This window comes from Grampus griseus, assembly GCF_964374135.1.
Source record: "Grampus griseus genome assembly, chromosome: 8".
NCBI classification, from domain to species: domain Eukaryota; kingdom Metazoa; phylum Chordata; class Mammalia; order Artiodactyla; family Delphinidae; genus Grampus; species Grampus griseus.
The window spans coordinates 32,559,042-32,580,005 of record NC_139002.1 but is presented as its reverse complement, the minus strand read 5'-3'; the positions used below and the strand labels follow the sequence as shown (position 1 = coordinate 32,580,005).

The window sequence follows — 20,964 nt, the reverse complement described above, 5'->3', positions numbered from 1 at the left end:
CCTCAAGCCAACTAGCATCTTGACCTAACTAGTCCACTTCTTATTAATATTTCCAGAAAGTACAGCAACTGTCTTTCAAGAATAACTTCAAAAAGAAAAATAAATACCAGTGTCAGAAATTGAACCAGGAGTCTAACATATGCTACAAAGTATCAGCTGTCCATTCTGAGTTGTTCCTTGTCTTCCCTTTAAATGAATGCTGTGAGATCACCTCTGAATCTCAACCGTAAAGGTTATCCAGCCAGTTGTTCCAAGGAAACGGCTTTTATTCATAAAATTAAAAGTTAACATTCTTGGTTTAGGTTTCCAAGTGAAAAAGGAAAAACTTCCAATGTTTATATTAAAATATTAGTATGAGGAGAGTCAATTAGTTTTGATAAAGAATAAAATGTGCATTCATTGTATTTAATCCTCTTACATAAAATTTAATGTTTTCAAAGTTTAATCTTGAACTGAAGTGTCATATCTTGCTTAATATGTTTTCAGTAGGAAATAGCACTTCCATATAAAACACATGAACTCTTAATGAAGAGTTTAATAGTAATCATAGTTATCTGAAATTTATTAAACATTTCCTATGTGCCAAGTGCTGTAATATGTACTTTAAACATACTAACATAAAACAAAACCTATAACATATAGGCTCTTAGCTTGAGGTAAAGGCAATGTCCAAATGATTATTCTTATTTTAAATCAAATATTCAAAATGAAATGTAATTTATTTCTTATAGCATTATGTTATAAGGTAAATATCAATTAAATTCGAAAAGAAAAAGTGGAAAATCAAACTCTTCTTTATCTAAGGTTTACTTTAGTGATGCAATTCACATGTTAAGACACTATATTTCTCCTTGGAACATTTCCAGGAAATGAAGAGATTCAGAAGTTTTGAGTAACTCTCAATGCTGTTGAATTACCTCATATGCATTTAAAACGATCATATGGTAATTTGTATAGTGCTTTGTAGTATTTCAATGGATCATCCTATCAGCCCCAGTATGAGGAAGCCAAGAAGACAGCCCCTGCCCTAGAAGTGATATAAAACTGACTGCAGATGCTTCTCCAGATCACTGGAAGAGAACCAAGCTTATGGGCTACCAATGGTTTTGTATGAAGATTCCTTGGGCCTTCTTCTCTTGACACTCTCCACATTACACCCTAGGTGACTTCATGCATAGTCAGGGCCTTACGAAGATTGCTGAAACTTTATCCACAGCCTGGCTTCTCCCAGGGGTTGCATTTTAGCGGACATCTTCAACTGGAAATCCCATGGGCACTTCAAAGTCAATCACAACCCAAACTTACCTACCAGCTTTTCATTCTCCCAGTCTCAAGCATGATCTTCCCTCTATATTCTTCTTCCTAGAGACTTGCAGTCACCACCTAGTAATCCAAGGCAGAATCCACAGTTCTCCCTTTCCATGTACAATACATCACCAAGTTATTTGAAGCGTATCTTTTAAGAAGCTCTCAACTCCTTTCCCCACGCCCTGACTTCTGGCACCATGTTCCTCACAGGGATCACTTCAATTGTCTCTCAGCCTCCACACTCACTCCTCCCCAAAGCCACCCTCTACCTCACAACCACTGTGATCTTTTTAAAATGTGATGGATCACATCACCAACAGCTGAAAATCATCCTCTGGCCATGTCACCACCCTTATCTCCCATCACCCACATCCATAAGTGAACCTGCATTATAGCCGGACCTAACACATGACTTTGCAAATGAGGTGCCAGCTGTCGACCTTTGCAACCCCTGGGAGAAGCCAGGCTGTGGATAAAGTTTCAGCGATCTTCATAAGGCCCTGACTATGCATGAAGTCACACCTTTGCATCTAACATTTTGCATCCATACCTCGTAGTGTCCTTACTCCCCATAAACACTCTGTAGGATTAACATGTCCTTATCTTCAAAGTCTCAGATTGAACATACTGTTCAGGGAGGCCTCCTTCGCCCTATCCATACCCCACCCCATTCAGATTTAGATGCCCAATCCATGTGTGTTCATAACACCCTAATAGCTCCTCAGTTACAGTATGTGTCACATAGATTTTCTTTATTGATTTACTTATTGACCTGTCCCCTCCCCCCAGACCTAACTTCCTTGACTATAAAGACTGCATTTCATTCACTTCAGTATCCTCATTATCTAATGAGGGCACTTTGTTAGACAGCTATTAGGTAGGTAATAGCTACTGACTTTATTCATTCATAAATATCCAATTGAAATATCTTTCATTTGCATTATATTTAATGACAAGCCATATGGATGAGTGATTCTAAAGATAAATAGCATAGTAATTAAGACCACATTCCCTCTGTATCACTTAACATCTGGGAGATCTAAAGCAAATTACTTAATCTTCACATTAATGCTGTAGTGTAGACATTATTATATGACAGATTGGACCACTAAGGCACAAACAGAGTGTGTGATATGATGTATGTAAAGTGATTTGAACAGTTCTTGGTACATAACAAATGTTCAATAGATGTGAGTGGCTACTACCTTCAGTTCCTATTAAATTGCAACATAAAATCATGTGGTTATTTTTAAACTTGAAGTCACAGCTCTCCTAAAACATGAATGACAGTTTTTCGTCACTGGCAAGGTTTGATTCATACTATCCTGTTCATTTTCTTCCTGAGTTTTTCTTAGAAATCTAAAAAGCATGTGACATGTGAGAAGACTGTGGTACTGATAATGAACCCAAGATAACTGTGCTTTAAAAACAACAACAAAAAAACATGCTATGTGGAGCATTGTATCATGCTGTATACATCTGTATAACTGATGTGTGAGGGAATCAGTCCTACTGCTAAGGCTGTAAAAATAAGTGATGATAGAAAAATCAGTCTTTACCTATTACCCAGGAAATAATGAGCATCTCCATCCATGAGAAGCAGGAGGTTTTCATCCTGAACAGCTGTTTTGCATTATCTGTGCTGGTTTCATTAGGAAGGAGTTTGGTGCCTTCAAATCTGTCAGCTGCATTCATGACTAGTAGCCCCAGAAAAATGGTGAAGGAGGCTGCATGTGCTACAAACTTCATGAATGGGCCACGCATTATCTTCCCCATCTGCCACAACACACACCAAAAGAAAATCTTAGCTTTGTTCTGTACATTTTGCAAAACACACATGTGTATACACAAGAATAAATATCTGTGCACTCCAATCTTCTCCTAAGATAATTATGTACCTTTATATAACTAATAATAGAAAAATAATTCCTTATGCTGATATAAAATTTTGGTCATGTTGCTCAGCTACATATGCTGATATTCTGGATTGATAGTTAAATAAATTAATTTCTATTAAATGATATTTAAGTTCTTAAGATATTACTGACAAAATATTTTATGAATATAATAATGACAAAAGGCAGAGCATAGTATCACCATTACTCATAAAAAGAAAACTAATTTAGTGGGTGTGAAGTATTGAGGAAGCAGCAATGAAAATATTAACCTGAATCTGCTTTACAGTGTGTACACCCTTGGTTGATGTTTGTCTGCTTGTTGTCCTCATGTGCATTTCACTGACATGGGTGCAAATCAGGCTTCAAGTGATGCTGTAAATGGAGTAAGAGTCAGGAGTACCAAGAAGAGAACTCCCAGCCCAGGACAGGACAGCAAGGCAGTTCCCATCACGTACTGGAAAGATGTCCTGGAATGACACTGGATTGAAAAAAGTCCAAGTGTCTTTTTTTTTTTTAACGTCTCTAAATCTTTAAATATAGGATAGGAGCAAAAGGTTAAAACATTTGGTCTCGCATTGGGAAGGGAGTTTTGAGGAAGAATGGGTGAATTCACTGGAGCTGGCCCAGGCGACGGAAATCGAGTAGGGGGTGGGTCTCAGGTGCAGAGGCTGGAAACGGGGACTCAATGGGAGCAGTTTGTAAGGGTGGCTGTAGGGTCTTCAAACTGTTTTTTATATTTGCAGAAGCCTATTGGAAATCACTTTATATTTGCTGTTCATAGGCTTCGGGAAAAGGTTTAAAAAAAAGTTTTGTGGGGTTTTTTGGCTAGAATTGCATCAGTGTGGTAAGAAATGCAGATTGGCAATTACATACATCTCTGGTCACATAACCAACACATTTTAGGTTCAGGTTCCAGTTTCATTCCCTCATTAGCTGAGTAGCAATGAGTGAATTTCCTAAATTATGTGAAAGTCAGATTCTTCATATGAAATATGGAGACAATAAAAGCTCTTGTGCATCTATAGTACAGGAATCATTTCCATCTGAGATGCACAAATCCTAGCTGGGGCAGAGGGATGGTGTGTGCCCAGGATGTGTCTCAAGGGCTCTGTGTATCCCCTGTAATGGTTAACAAAACTCAAATACAAGTATGCAAGAATTTTTTCTTAGGAGAGGGCCAATAGCTTTCGACAGCTTTTCAAACGAGTTTATTATTACAGAAAAATGTAAAAATTAATAATAATACCACCAACACTTGGCCAGTACTTTTATGTACTGTTTTAAGTGCTTTACCCTGTTAATTCCATGATATAATTACAATACAAAGCAGTATATGCTGCTGAAATGCCCATTTTATGGATGAAGAAACTGAGGAAGTGAGGTCCAGAAACTAGCTTAAAGGTCACACAGCTTATAAGTGGTAGAGCTGGAATCTGAACCCAGGCATACTTGTTTGAGTTAATGTTTCTATTTGGTTTACAAAACAAGTTCATATTTTCTCTTTGAAGTACATATATATGTAAATTCTTAGAGAACAAACGGTTCTAAGATTTTAAAAAGCTAAATGCTATAATGGAAGGAATGCAATCAATGTTCTCTGTTCCTACACACTTTATCTGTCTATATGGTTTTCAAAATCATAAAAGTTAGAGCTAGGATGAATCACATAGTTTAGTCCCTTCTCTCTTGATATTTAGAATCTTAGGTCAGGCAGAATACCAGGGTGTGTATGTGCGTGCATGCATGCATGTGTGAGTGTGTGTGTGTGTGTGTGTGTGTTTATCTAGATCAATAGATCAACCGCTCTATCTATCTAGTTTTAAGCCAATGGATCTATACAGTTAGATATATTGCAGGCCCAATCCAAGGTTACTTTGTAAAAGGTTGCTGTAAAAACGTTGTCCAAAAACCATACTTCCATAAGTAAATGCTCATTAGATTGAATCAGAGTACTTTCTGTGTTTTTTTAAGATCTTGTTTAAATAGAACTCTCAAATAAAGTTAAAACAAATGGGAGAGAAAGTAGGCTTGATTTTTCTTTTGCCTATTGTCCTTAGCAATGTTTTCTAAAAAAATATGGACTATTAAAAACTGAACATTAATGCGACTTTAATTTCTTTTTCTATGGTGTGCCACATATACAATTTTAATTCTACATTTGCTTTATATACAATTTATTGTAATCATGGCTATTTAATCATGTTTTATATAAGATTTAATCAAGTGTACAAGATTTATTTAATCATTTATTGCAAGGTTCAATATCTTCCTGGTGAAAAGAGCTATTATTATAAATATTAAACCAATTTTTTAAAGTTCTCAGTTTATTTGACTGTTGTGGAAAACTGGGATTGGGGCATTGACTATTAGTAGTAAAATCTATGGAAAACTTATTTATTCCCTGTTTTGTTCAGGAGAGAATCAGAGGCGGCCTTCAAAATACAGAATTACGAAAAACTCAAGAGAGCACAAATTAAAATAGGAGAAGGAGAAGAGAAAAGGCTGGAGACATAAAACGAGGTGAGAATAAAGCTACCCACATTAGAGTGTGCCTCAAGCTTGAGAGGTCTGGAACTTGAGTTCAGCTGTCTGGACACATCTAAAGTCAACGTTCAGTTATTCAGGGCATGGTATCTGATCTGCCCCTCACTCCTGACCTGCCTCACCTTCCTTCTTCCCTGGGTTCCTGGTTCTTACACAATATGACTCCTTTATTTTATTCGGAAGGGAGAGAAGAGAATCAAACCAGGTACTTTTGTTGCTTAGTAAATATATACTACCAAACGTAAAATACATAGCTAGTGGGAAGCAGCCGCATAGCACAGGGAGATCAGCTCGGTGCCTTGTGACCACCTAGAGGGGTGGGATAGGGAGGGTGGGAGGGAGACACAAGAGGGAGGATATATGGGAATATATGTATAGCTGATTCACTTTGTTATAAAGCAGAAACTAATACACCATTGTAAAGCAATTATACACCAATAAAGATGTTTAAAAAATAATAATACATAAATAAAATTTAAAAAAACAAACACATAAACAAAAAGATGGTTGACAGGAAACTAAAGTGGTGTGTTTGGATAATCATATCTTCTATTTCTTATTACAAATCACTGAGAGTTGTGTTTCTCTTTAAACTAAAGGAGATTCTGGTACCACTCAATGGACTTTAGGAACTGAAATGAGTTATTCATTTTAGTAAAATTTGTCATCTATATATTCTGTGACGTAAACAGATTTCTAAAAAATAACTGTAAAGAAAAATTGAACAAGGTGAAAAACTGATGTACCTGGAAAAATGACTGAAAGTAAGCACTGAAAGAAATACCTGCTTTTAAATATTATATCATACTCTTTTTAAGTATTTACTGATGATCAAATAACTATCAAATACCAATAGTAGCAGAAAATGTTGAAGATAGCTTAAGCCAAAATGATTTGAAATCACAGCATGACCTATTTTTACTATAATGAGTATAAAACACATTTGGGTTATGGTGGAAAAAGAGAACAAGTAAGGACAAAAAGAATTTCTTGAAGAAAAGAGCAGACTTGAGGAAAGAAAACCAAACGTTAAATAGAAACAAGGACTCTGTCAAGGTGCATATGCCTGCAATTTGATCTCGCTTAATTTTCATGGATGCTTTGGAATTTTTTAATATTTTAAATAATATTTTAAATAAAAGCATCAATATAGCTTGAGCAATCTCCCCCCTGTTTAAAAAAATCAATTCTCTAAACTGTAAATAATATTTATATATATTACCAAAGGGAAAAATGTAAAATAGATTTTATCATCATGCTTCAAACATTAAATAACAGTAAAATAGATTTTACATATGAAAAAAAATACAGTGTCCTTGACAGTGTCCTTTTAATTTGATTATTTGCCTCAGGGTTCATAAACGAGGGTGGAAAACATACCAGAAAGAAACATGGCCAGGAAAGAAGAAATAGTGAAGGAAATCAGGTTAATTAGGATTCAATCAAAATTTAAGAAATGTGCAACTCTAAGGACTGCCAAAACTAGTCTGTCAAAACACCAAACACTCTGGAAGGCATTATGCTTTTGAACTCACTGGATATGGGGAGGCACAATTATTCACCTTAGAAGAGAGATTATAATTTAACTGATCACAGAGTAATAACAAGGATAATTCCGAACCCCCCCCACTTCCCCCCCCCACTTTTAATTCAGGTTAAATCTCTGAAGTAGAAGCAGAACAGAGACTACATACATAGATGTAGCTTATGTTCTAGTAAGGAGAATTAATTCTTTTTTCAAAGTGGAATCTGTCATTCCTATGAAAAAGGGAAGAAAAGAAAAATCTTAACTTTCTAGAAAAAAATCCATGCTATAAATTTCTAATTCTAGTAAATATCACTATTTTCATTTTATTTTCCTCCTTTATAATTTATTTATAAATATATAAGGCCAACTTTTGGCCTTATATATTTAAGGGAAAAACATTTATAACGACAGATTTTACCCTCAGGAGAAAATGCCAAGTTTCCAGCAGTTCCTATCATCATCAATGGAAGTAATTATGAAGTTCCCACTATGTAAGGCTTTGCACCAGCTTCCTACCATAAGCCACTTAATAACATTCCTGTAAGGTTAAAGCACCAAATATATGACTAAGTAATAATAAGAAGAAAATATGTAGGTAATGGTGATATATGTCTTTGCACCCACATGTTACAAATATTTGAAAATGAGTCATGCCCAGATTTAACAACAGCAAGTGATTCAACTGGCATATCGACATGGCACATAAATAGATGGTCCAGCAGACATTTCAGCCACATAGCTTTAGAGTTATTTCAGTCTGACTCTAAGAGTTGAAACTTTGACAATTACAGAAATGTGGCTTCAAAAACATGCAGAATAAGATTGTTGGCAATGCAGGGCAGACAAATCTCTATGCCTGTTAACAGAATGACAGGTCAACATTTTCCAAACTTCTTCTGTCACACTAATGAAAGGCTAGGTCCATCTGAACAAATTAGTTTCATCAAATCCTGGGCAGAGTTTGCCAAAAACAAAAAAACCCCAAAAAACAGGCTATCTTTGTTGTCAGATTACAATGTATTCTGTCCTTAAAACAAATAGTCTTCATTGAAACAAGCATTATAGTAATATTTACACAATTGCCTTTTATTTATATTAAGATTTATCTGGTCATATTCGCTAAAATAAATACAAAACAAAAACTTTCATCTCAAAGTTTGCCAGAGGAGAAATAACAAAAGAAAACATGTTCTTTTAGGGTGTTATTTGAGATATCTGCTCAATGCATACCTCATCAAAAATGTAAAAATATATGCATAGGTGTAACTAGAGAGAAGACAAATAGGAAATATACTGAGTTTTTCTTTCGCATATTAACAGTGGTAATATTACAGGTGAATTTTCTCTTTCCATTGCTTTCATTATTTCTTATAGCAAATATATGTTATTTTTATAATATTAAAAACAATAAGATTATTTAAACCCAACTCTGACTTCCCTGAAATTTTTATTTGGGAAATAGAATTTTCTTTGCTTAACTGGCTCTGATATATAAACCAGATACACTACTAGGAGATAACAGAGGTGCAGGCTTCACAGACATACCTTGCTGCATGGAGCAAACCAGTAAATGAGAGCCAGGAAAGGCAGTCCGATGGCAACGGCGAGGACCACAAGAAACTTGACTGCCGTGGTCTGCTGCCGCAAACCGGAAAGGTTCTCATACCATATGGACAGAAGCTGCTGTTGACAGTTTGGATGAGCTACAAACTAGCAGGGGAGTGACAAAACATTTAACAGCTTGCTTAAAGATTCAGCATAAACTCTTTTCTTGCATTCTAATATTATGTTCTGTTCTTGCCCATGAAAAATATTTTTAGAATTAAAGAACAAATGTAAAATATCTAACGGGCAGGTATTAAGCAAGATGGCAGGGGGTTCTAATATGTATTACATAAATTCAAAGATTCCAACTTTTGCTTTATGACTAATGGGTTTTCTTTCAAAGCACAAACAAATTTTGGAAATTTAATATTGGAAAATGATTCATCAATATTTTACAAAAGGACTTTTATGATTATATATTTTTTCCATCTAGAAGGAGTGATATAAAGATCCTGCTAGATCAGATGTCTAAATACTTTTTTTTTAAAGTATATGACCTTTTCTGCACTGACCTAAAATGCTAAACTTATTTTATACTAGGCTCCCATTTGCATATGGGTCTTTTTCTGGACTGCCTATTCTATTCTACTGATATTTCTTTTTATTCCTGCACCATAAACTCTTTCAATTAAGAAAACTTTATAATTAAATTTCACTCTTAATTTTTCAGAATTTTTTATTCTTACATATTTATTGCTTACAAATGAACCCTACATATGACAGAGAGCTGCATTATTTAATATACAAAAAGCAACAACTCAAAATAACAATTGGTAAAGAATATTAAAAATTAGACAAAGGACAGGTTATATAAAGGAACTAAAAATGTTTCTTAAGGATGGTTAACCTGGAAGATAATTAAATCAAGATACAATGTTTGTCTTCTCAGAATGGTAAGGTTTAATAATACCCATTATGTAGCACAGGGGGATCGGCTCGGTGCTTTGCGATGACCTAGAGGGGTGGGATAGGGAGGATGGGAGGGAGGCTCAAGGGGGAGGGGATATGGGGACATGTGTATGCATATGGCTGATTCGCTTTGTTGTGCAACAGAAACTAACACAGTATTGTGAAGTAATTATACTCCAATAAAGATCTATTTTTAAAAAATAAAAAAAAAATAATACCCATTATGAGTGGAAGAAATAATCCCTCTCACATACTGTTGACATGTGTAAACTGGTGTACATTTTTTGAAGGGAAATTTAGCAAATGTTTTGAAATAACAAAAAAAATAAAGAAAATAATAAACATCCTTAAATAGTAAACTGACTAAATGAACATAACAATATAAATAAACATAACGATATGCAGCCTTTGAAAAGATTAAGTGGATGTTTATTTACTGATATGTGAAGATGTCCAAGGTATAAATTTATGGAGCGAAATATAATATTGATTAACCACTCTCTGTTAAGAATTGAGAAGATAGAAAGATGGAATGTCTATATTGTTTGAAAGCTTACCATAAGTCTGTGTTACTTTTATTAGAAAACCTACCTTTAAAAACTGTTTTCTTAAAGATATCTTACATAACCTAAGAAAGCAGTCAAGGATAGGGGGCACCACATGAAGACAGAAATAAAAATACTCCACAAATAAAGATGAAGGAGATTCAAATGCTCTAAAGAAGGAATAGAAGTCATTGGTCTGGAATTGGAATATATTAACAAATGGGAAAACCGAGTTGGGTCTTAAATAATGATGTTCCTATCCTATAACAAATACCTTGTAGTTTGAACACACAAAGTCATTTTTGTATCATTAGTTAAGTAAAAGAAAGTGTCAATCACTGCATAAACAAGTCTAGGTTTTAAAGACTGGCATTAGTGTAGGTTAAATGCCTCACAACCAGGCACTTAGAATTGTTAGAGAACCTACCTAGTGCAATTAATTAGAAAAAACCAGCTCAATCTAATTATGCCAACCCTTCATCCTGATTTAGCACCAATAAAAACTGAAATAATGTAAAAGGGGCTTCAGGCCTGACCTTACTTTTTTTACGTCATATTTAATGGCAAGTTTTAAACGGCTGAGATTTGGACGACCGTGATCTCCACCACTGTGGTGTATTTCAACATCCCCATTCAGAATGGCCTCTACTTCTTCGGTATTTCTGCACAGATCGAGGAGTCCAACAACAAAATCTTTGCACTGCATTGACAGTTTTTTGTAGTCATTCTAGGAAAGACAAAGCAAAGCAAAAAACAATAATGTAGAAGTAGCAAATTTTACTATGTTATGCTGCAGAATTTATCAGTGATTTGATGGTCTGTAGAGGAAAAAAACTCTATTTTTAGGTTTACTATTCTTTTAACATCTTCAATTGCTGTTCTGCTGAGTGATCTCTGAAATATCTTAGCACAATAAAGATTTTCTTTATATTCTGAAAGAGGAAATTTGTCTAAAACATAACCAAAGTTATCAAAAAGTACTGCACTGTGCCAAACTCATCTACTGATTCAGGAGAAATATAAAGTAAGCAACATTTCCCACAGCATGCTCATACTATGTTGCGTACCTATATCTCTTATGTTCATAACTTCATCAGCTAGGCATATAATATATATTTGCTAGACAAAAGCAAACATATATCACTTATCTATTTACTAAATTGTTACCGAGGAATTTTATTTACCAAACACAGGGTCAAAAGACAAGATCTAATATAAAGTCTGCAAATTGAGATTCTTCTTTGGAGAAAAGGAAATTTAATGAAAATGCTTTCACTGTAATTTACTGCTGATGAACTAATGGTATTTTGGGAGGATTTAGAGAGTACAGATCATATTTAAACACCAAAAACTCATTTTGAACTTACATACACCATGCATTCATTCAGGTCTTTGATATTTCCTTCCTCTTTATTCTCTTACATTGAAATAAGGCCATTTATAACCCAATGTTAATAAAGAAAACCTATTAGTTAGAACTTGTTGCATTCCAAGTGGATCATATCATTTAATCTTCACAGTTGCCTTGATTCCTTAGGTTAAATAATATGTTCAAGATCATGCAGCCACCAAGTATCAAAATGAGGCTTTAAATGTAACCCTGTTTTGCTCTAAACCCTTTGCCTGTAAGAATTATGCCACTTTGTCTTTTTGTAGAATGCTTCTCTATTTTGATCTATGAAGAACTGGGAGGCAAGCCAGGGAAATACTAGTCCCATTTTGCACATCAAAAAACTAAGGTCCCGGGCTTCCCTGGTGGCGCAGTGGTTGAGAGTCCGCCTGCCCATGCAGGGGACACGGGTTCATGCCCCGGTCCGTGAGGATCCCACATGTCACGGAGTGGCTGGGCCCATGAGCCATGGTCGCTGAGCCTGCGTGTCCGGAGCCTGTGCTCCACAACAGGAGAGGCCACAACAGTGAGAGGCCCGCGTACCGAAAAACAAAACAAAACAAAACTAAGGTCCCTTGAGGTCACTGCCTCCATGGCAGAGTTTACTCTTAAAGCCAGCTTTGTAGGTTCAGAATTGGTTGTCTCCTCCATCTTGAAGCCACCATTGTGTTGTAGGATAAAAAGATTCCTTGCAGGGGGAGTTAAGATAGCAGAGGAGTAGGAGGACATGCAGTTCATCTCTCCCCACGATGCATCAGGAATACACCTATAGATGCAACAATTCTCACAGAATACCGGCTGAAAACTAGCAGAAAACCTTCAACACCAGAAGGGACTATAAAGATCCCTGAATAACTGGGTAGGATGAAAAAAAGGAGGGAGAAGGAGGAGGAGAGGAAGTGGGATGGGACATGCACCTCGGGGCAAGGGAGCTGAAGCAGAGGAGAGATTCCCGAATTCAGGGAAACCCCCACTCCAACAGGGAAATCAATTGGGACAGAAGGGAAAAACATTTGAGGCTGTCAGAAGAGGGTGAAGCGGCCGATCTACAGCAGATGGGACACAGTGAGAAATATACAGGTGGTCTGTACCACAGCCCTATGTGCCCCAGACTGGGATGTGTGTTCACAGGTGTTCAAGGGGGCTGGGAGCTGGATTGTGGGGATTGGAGAATAGACCTGGAGCGAGAACTGCTGTTGGCTGTGGGGAGACAAACTGAGGGGACGGGAGGGAGGAAATCCGCAGCAGGGAATGCCTATGGAGGAAGACTGGACTGCCATGGAAACAGGGCGCTATTGCAGGGGGAGGAGCCGCTACTGTAACCTTTCTCTCTCCACACACCGGCACCAATAAAAGAAGCCTTCTCAGGGCTGGCCCTCACACGCCTTATGCTGAGCACCAGAAAAGGCCCTCATTGGGCCATATCTCTTGTGCCCGTGGCCACCAGCTTCCCTGTGCATTTGGTGCCACCAGGGGTCCTGTGATCCAAGCAGCCATACCACCTCTGCACCCCGTCCTCACAGGGGCAGACCCAAGAGCTCCAAGGCAGCCTCAGGACCAGACTCCTGTGGGTGGACCACAGGGAGAGGTGGGGATAAAACCAAAGCTGAACCTCAGGAACAGGGTGACTAAGGAAGAAGATCAAAAATCTTTCCATCAGCTGTTCAAGCTGCAGATTAAATCCCCGTGATCAGCTAGGTAGACCCTGTGTCTATGGAATATCTGAGTAGACAATGAGTGTTCCCACAAATGAAAACAGTCTAGCTCTGGCAGCTGTGGACTTTGGGGGCAAGCACACTGAGGAATTGGGCCCAATCAGAGTCTGAGTGGTTCCCACAGGGCCCACAGCAGTTCCAGAGACCAGCCCAGAGGCAGAGGTGGGCTGTGTCTTACTGCATGTGCAAGGACACTTACAGTGGAGACCCCAGGGAAACAGAATTATTACTAAGAATTTTATCATGTTTTCATTCATTCTGTTGTTGGTTCTGGCTTTTTTGTTTGTTTCTTTTTTTTTCTTTTTTTGTTTGTTGTTGTTATTGTTTTAGTTTTTTTTTTTTAATTTAGTCTTTTGGGATCTTCATGTTTTATAACTTTCTTAAATATATATTTCTATTTTTACTTTGCTTTTCTGTTGTTCTGTGTTCTTTTCCCTTATTTTTATTCTTCTTCTTTTTCCTTAATATATTATTTATTTTAAAAATATTTCCATTTCTACTTTGCTTTTCTGTTGTCCTGTGTTTTTTCCATTTTTATTTTATTATTATTTTTTAATCCTTTTTATCGGTTCTGTTTCCTTACTTTATTCTTCAGTTGGCACACTGCTTTGGTTTTGTGGTTTTGTTAGTTTTGATCCTAATTGTTTGATTTCGCCTTTGAGTTCCTCTATTTGTCTGGTTGTTCTTTGCTTTTTGTTTTATTTGGTTCTATTTTTATTTCTTTTGTATGTGTGTGTGTTTCCTTGCTTCTGTTTTTGTTTGATTTTACTTTTTACCATTTGTCTGGGGTTTTGGTAGTCTTTCTTTTTTTAAATCCCCTTTATTGTGGGAATGAGTGACTTGCAGGGTCTTGGTTCCTCGACTGGAAGTTGGGTCTGAGGCTTTGGGGTGGGAGCAGTGAGTCCAGGAAGCTGGACCACTAGAGAATTCCTGGCCCCAGGGAAGATTAATCGCCAAGAGCTCTCACGGAGGCCTCTATCTGAATCCAAGACCCTGTTCCACCCAAATGCCAGCAGTTCCCAGCACTGTATGCTTCATACAAAACAACAAAAAAGACAGGAACACAAACCCACCCATCAGCACACAGACTACCTAAAGTCATACTAAGGTCACAGACACCCCAAAACACACCACCTGACATAGCCCTGCTCAGCAGAGGGAAAGACTCAGCTCCACCCACCAGAACACAGGTACCAGTCCCTCCCATCAGGAAGCCTACACAAGCCACTGGACCAACCTCTCCACTGCGGGAAGAGAGAAGCAGGAAGAGGAACTATGAACCTGCAGCCTAGGGAAAGGAGACCTAAAATACTGTAAATCAGACAAAATGAGAAGACAGAGAAATATCTTGCAGGCAAAGGAGCAAGATAAAAACCCACAAGATCAAAAAAATGAAGAAGAAATCGGCAAACTACCTGAAAAAGAACTCAGAGTAATGATAATAAAGATGATTTTGGAAATAGAATAGAGAAAATACAAGAAATGTTTAACAAGGACCTAGAAGAACTAAAGAGCAAACAAACAGTAATGAACAACACAATAGCTAAAATTAAAAATACTCTAGACAGAATCAATAGCATAACTGAGGCAGGAGAACGGATAAATGAGCTGTAAGATAGAATGGTGGAAATAACTGCCACAGAGCAGAATAAAGAAAAAGGAATGAAAAGAATGGAGGACAGTCTCAGAGACTTCTGGGACAATGTTAAGTGAACCAACATTCGAATTATAGGCATCCCAGAAAAAGAGAAAAAGAAAGGGTCTGAGAAAATATTTGAAGAGATTTTAGTTGAAAACTTACCTAACATGGGAAAGGAAATAGTCAATCAAGTTCAGGAAGTGCAGAGAGTCTCATACAGGATAAACCCAAGGAGAAACATGTCAAGACTCATATTGATCAAGCTAACAAAAATTAAACACAAAGAAAAAATATTAAAAGCAGCAAGGGAAAAGCAAGAAATAACATACAAGGGAATCTCCATAAGGTTAACAGCTGATCTTTCAGTAGAAACTCAGCAAGCCAGAAGGGAGTGGCAAGATATATTTAAAGTGATGAAGGGGAAAAAACTACAACAAAAATTACTCTACCCAGCAAGGATCTCATTCAGATTTGACAGAGAAATCAAAAGCTTCACAGACAAGCAAAAGTTAAGAGAATTCAGCACCACCAAACCAGCTTTACAACAAATGCTAAAAGAACTTCTCTAGGAAGGAAACAAAAGACAAGAAAAAGACCTATAAAAACAAACTCAAAACAATTAAGAAAATGGTAATAGAAACATACATATCAAATATTACCTTAAATGTAAATGAATTAAATGCTCCAACCAAAAGACACAGACTGACTGAATGGATACAAAAACAAGACCTGCATATATGCGGTCTACAAGAGACCCACTTCAGATCTAGGGACACATACAGACTGAAAGTGAGGGGATGGAAAAAGATATTCCATGCAAATGGAAATCAAAAGAAAGTTGGAGTAGCAAGATTCATATCAGAAAAACTGACTCTAAAATAAAGACTATTTTAAGAGACAAGGAAGGACACTACATAATGATCAAGAGATCAATCCAAGAAGAAGATATAACAATTGTAAATATTTATGCATCCAACATAGGAGCACCTCAATACGTAAGGGAAATGCTAACAACCATAAAAGGGGAAATCAATACAACCAAAAGGGGAAATCAACAGTAAGACAATAATAGTAGTGGATTTAACATCCCACTTACACCAACAGACAGATCAACCCAAATGAAAATAAATAAGGAAACACAAGTTTTTTTTATTTTGTTTTTTTTTTTCTTTTTGCTGTACGCGGGCCTCTCACTGTTGTGGCCTCTCCCATTGCGGAGTACAGGCTCCGGACGCGCAGGCCCAGCGGCCATGGCTCACAGGCGCAGCCGCTCCGCGGCATGTGAGATCTTCCCAGACTGGGGCACGAACCCATGTCTCCTGCATCAGCAGGTGGACTCTCAACCACTGCGCCACCAGGGAAGCCCAAGGAAACACAAGTTTTAAATGACACATTAAACCCACAGCCAACATCATTCTCAATGGTGAAAAACTGAAACCATTTCCACTAAGATCAGGAACAAGACAAGGGTGCCCACTATCACCGCTATTATTCAACATAGTTTTGGAAGCTTTAGCCACAGCAATCAGAGAAGAAAAAGAAATAAAAGGAATCCAAATCAGAAAAGAAGTGAAACTGTCACTGTTTGCAGATGACATGATACTATACATAGAGAATCCTGAAGATGCTATCAGAAAACTACTAGAGCTAATCAATGAATTTGTTAAAGTAGCAGGATACAAAATTAATGCACAGAAATCTCTTGCATACCTATACACTAAAAACAAAAAAATCAGAAAGAGAAATTAAGGAAACACTCCCATTTACCATTGCAACAACAAAAAAATTAAAATACCTAGGAATAAACCTACCTAAGGAGGCAAAAGACCTGTATGCAGAAAATTATAAGACACTGATGAAAGAAATCAAAGATGATACAAACAGATGGAGAGATATACCATGTTCTTGGATTGGAAGAATCAACATTGTGAAAATGACTATACTACCCGAAGCAATCAACAAATTCAATACAATCCCTATCAAACTACCAATGGCATTTTTCATAGAACTACAACAAGAAATTTTACAATTTGTATGGAAACAGAAAAGACCCTGAAGAGCCAAAGCAATCTTGAGAAAGAAAAATGGAGCTGGAGGAATCAGGCTCCCTGACTTCAGACTATACTAAAAAGCTACAGTAATCAAGACATTATGGTACTGTCACCAAAACAGAAATATAGATCAATGGAACAGGATAGAAAGCTCATAAATAAACCCATGCACCTATGGTCACCTTATCTTTGACAAAGGAGGCAAGAATAAACAATGGAGAAAAGACAGCCTCTTCAATAAGTGATGCTGGGAAAACTGGACAGCTACATGTAAAAGAATGAAATTAGAACACTTCCTAACACCATACACAAAAATAAACTCAAAATGGATTAAAGACCTAAATGTAAGGCAAGACACTATAAAACTCTTAGAGAAAAATATAGGCATAACACTCTATGACATAAATCACAGCAAGATCCTGTTTGATGCACTTCCTAGAGTAATGGAAATAAAACCAAAAATAAACAAATGGGACCTAATGAAACTTAAAAGCTATTGCACAGCAAAGGAAACCATAAACAAGATGAAAAGACAACCCTCAGAATGCGAGAAAATACTTTCAAATGAAGTAACTGACAAAGGATTAATCTTCAAAATATACAAGCAGCTCATGCAGTTCAATATCAAAAAAACACACAACCCAATCCAAAAATAGGCAGAAAACCTAAATAGACATTTCTCCAAAGAAGACATACAGATGGACAACAAACGCATGAAATGATGCTCAACATCACTAATCATTAGAGAAATGCAAATCAAAACTACAATGAGGTATCACCTCATACCAGTCAGAATGGCCATCATCAAAATATCTGGAAACAATAAATGCTGGAGAGGGTGTGGAGAAAAGGGAACCCTCTTGCACTGTTGGTGGGAATGTAAATTGATACAGCCACTATGGGAACCGTATGGAGGTTCCTTAAGAAACTAAAAATAGAACTAACATATGACCCAGCAATCCCACTACTGGGCATATACCCTGAGAAAACCATAATTCAAAAAGTGTCATGTACTACAATGTTCATTGCAGCACTATTTACAATAGCCAGGACATGGAAGCAACCTAAGTGTCCATTGACAAATGAATGGATAAAGAAGATGTGGCACATATATACAACGGAATATTACTCAGCCATAAAAAGAAAAGAAATTGAGTTATTTGTAATGAGGTGGATGGACCTAGAGTCTGTCATACAGAGTGAAGTAAGTCAGAAAAAGAAAAACAAATACCATATGTTAATGCGTATATATGGAATCTTAAAAAAAACGGTACTGATGAAACCAGTGGCAGGGCAGGAATAAAGACACAGACGTAGAGAACAGAGTTGAGAACACGGTCAGGGGGAAGGGGAAGCTGGGATGAAGTGAGAGAGTAGTATTGACATATATACACTACCAAATGTAAAATGGACGGTTCGGGGTAAGCTGCTGCTTAGCACAGGGAGATCAGCTCGGTGTTTTGTGACGACCTAGAGTGATGGGATAGGGAGGGTGGTAGGGAGTCTCCAGCAGGAGAGGATATGGGGATATATGTATACATATAGCTGATTTACTTTGTTGTACAGCAGAAACTAACACAACATTGTAAAGCAATTATACTCCAATAAAGATGTTAAAAAAAAAAAGATTCCTTGCAGGGATCAAGAGAGAAAGATGTTGGAGAAATATGAGAGGCTCTGGATGTGAATCAATAGGTAATATTTGCGGAGCGGCTAAATGGAAAACAGCTTCAACTTGGGTATTTGCAAAGCACCTTCCTGGGCTCCTCCCCGTAAATCATGCCAAGTTTCACTTTGCTAACTGTAGGTTCAAACAGATTCTATAAAAGAAAATTAATAAAACAAATTCTGTCTTAACTGAGAATGGCTCAAACTACTTCTAAACAGGTATCTGGTCAGATAGTATAAATAAGGTCACAAGGAAACAGCTCTACCCCTGTCATGAAATAGTCAATTAAGGTCATGGGGAAGAACTTTGAGGTGTGGAAGCATCCATACATATGCTGTCCATGCCCACTATTCCATATTATAGTGGTTAGGAGCTTGGGCTTTTAAGGTTAGATATACCTGTAATCGAATCCCAGCTCTTCTGTTTTTTAGCCATGTGATCTTAGGTAGCTTCAAATCACTCTATGAGGTAGGTGCTACTATTATTTTCATTTTACAGATGAGAAAACTAAGGTTTAGTGAGAGTAATTGTTAAAGAAATCACACATTGCAAAGCACATAGCAAGCATTTGATAAAACATAATTATTTTATTTATATCATCAAAGGCAAGATCTGAAAACAGGCCATTTCTTGACATTTGTAAGTACCTATGGAGTTTAATGCATCTAGGCTTTCTTGTTTATAGTGCTCAATTCTAGATGTATCTTTAGTCCTTTTGGAGATAAAAATGTAAGACTCAAAACCAGTACTCTCTCGAATTCCAAAAAAGCTCAGGTGAAATTAGATATTTCAAAGGAGGGTATGACCCTTCAAGTGTAGAGTAACATTTTTAGTAGAAACCACATGGACTGAAAAAGTAAAGAACAGGAGCTCTGTGCTGTTTCATATCTTGACTTAAAAAATTGTTTCCAATTCACTGCTAATTCTCAAGACATATTCCAAGCAAAAACAAAACAAAACAAAAACCAACAATTAAAAAATAAAATAAAGAATAAGACTGCTTTTAGAATTGCATGTTTTTTTTTACCTTGGGAATCCATTTACAAATATTTTCATATTTTAAGTTTTCTCAAATTGAAATGTAAACTCACTTAAAATGAGATGTTGGCAGTTCATTAGCCAGACACAGCACTGTGATTTTGGTTTTTTGAAAAAGTGAAGCTGACGGTTGATTTAATTCGGCCTTTGGCTCACACACCCACACCATACATTAATAAATTAGAAGTGGGTGCTTGCCTATTAACCTTTGAGTTATAAAGAGATGACTGATAGTGGGTTAATAGAACAGAGTTTAGAGATTAATAGACATGAAATACCCTGTTAAAAGCACCCTGTCAAAGGGTCATCTTAGTTGGATTTTACATAGTAGAAGATATGTTATGGTGTGTAATTTTAATGTCTGGATCTATACATAGAATAACATTTGCTTTATAGAAATCAAGAGGGTGGGGGAAAATGCATGCCTTAATTCTCACTAATCAACCCTGTGGGTTTTGGAGAAGAGCAGACCTGGATTTGAAAATAGGTGCAAACACTTACTAGCTGCATGACTTTGGGCAAATTACTTAATCCCTTAAAGCCTCAGAATTCTCATGTGTAAAACAGGGGTAATGTAAGTACCTACTTCCTAGGGTTACTGTGAAGATTATATGAGATAACAAATGCCACTTCCAGGCCCAGGGTTGGGATGAATCAATGGCAATTGTTATTGTTGCTGTTTTCATCATTTCATAAACAATATCCAAGTAGTCTCAGTACCTAGGCACAAAATTGTGCTAAAAAATAATAAAGCCATTATGGGATTCCTGGGGGTAAAAGATATTTCCACATACTGAGGTATGGGTAAGTCATTCTAGCTTATACATGAGTTAACTTGAATTTTATGCCAGCTAAAATTGCCTGTTTGTGGCTTGTCAAACATACATTTTATACCTGCTTTAATTATTAAGTAAAGGGCACATTGACCAGAAGTAAAGAATATCCATGTTAAAAGTAACGATTAAATGCCTCTCTTCCTGGGAGGCCAATGCTGGTTCTCCTTCGATGATAAGACTCCCTTTCCAGGTGCCAAGGCCATACTGACTTGCTGTGTACATGCTAATCTGTTTTTTTTTTTTTTCAAACCTTGAAGGAACATATCCCTGACTTGTTTAATGTTCTTTG

The 20,964-nt window shown here is 36.8% G+C and overlaps 1 protein-coding gene across 2 annotated transcripts in view; it reads right to left on the bottom strand.

The window, feature by feature from the left end:
• The window catches only part of TRPC6 (transient receptor potential cation channel subfamily C member 6), a gene marked incomplete at its 5' end in the record, with an annotated part of 122,853 nt that overhangs the window by 20,097 nt on the left and 81,792 nt on the right, over positions 1 to 20,964 (bottom strand). For both annotated transcript variants that reach the window (XM_082660560.1, XM_082660561.1), the window contains 3 exons: positions 2,868 to 3,084; positions 8,824 to 8,988; positions 10,879 to 11,064. In XM_082660560.1, the coding sequence (XP_082516686.1) occupies positions 2,868 to 3,084; positions 8,824 to 8,988; positions 10,879 to 11,064 (568 nt within the window). The remainder of the gene's footprint in view (positions 1 to 2,867; positions 3,085 to 8,823; positions 8,989 to 10,878; positions 11,065 to 20,964) is intronic.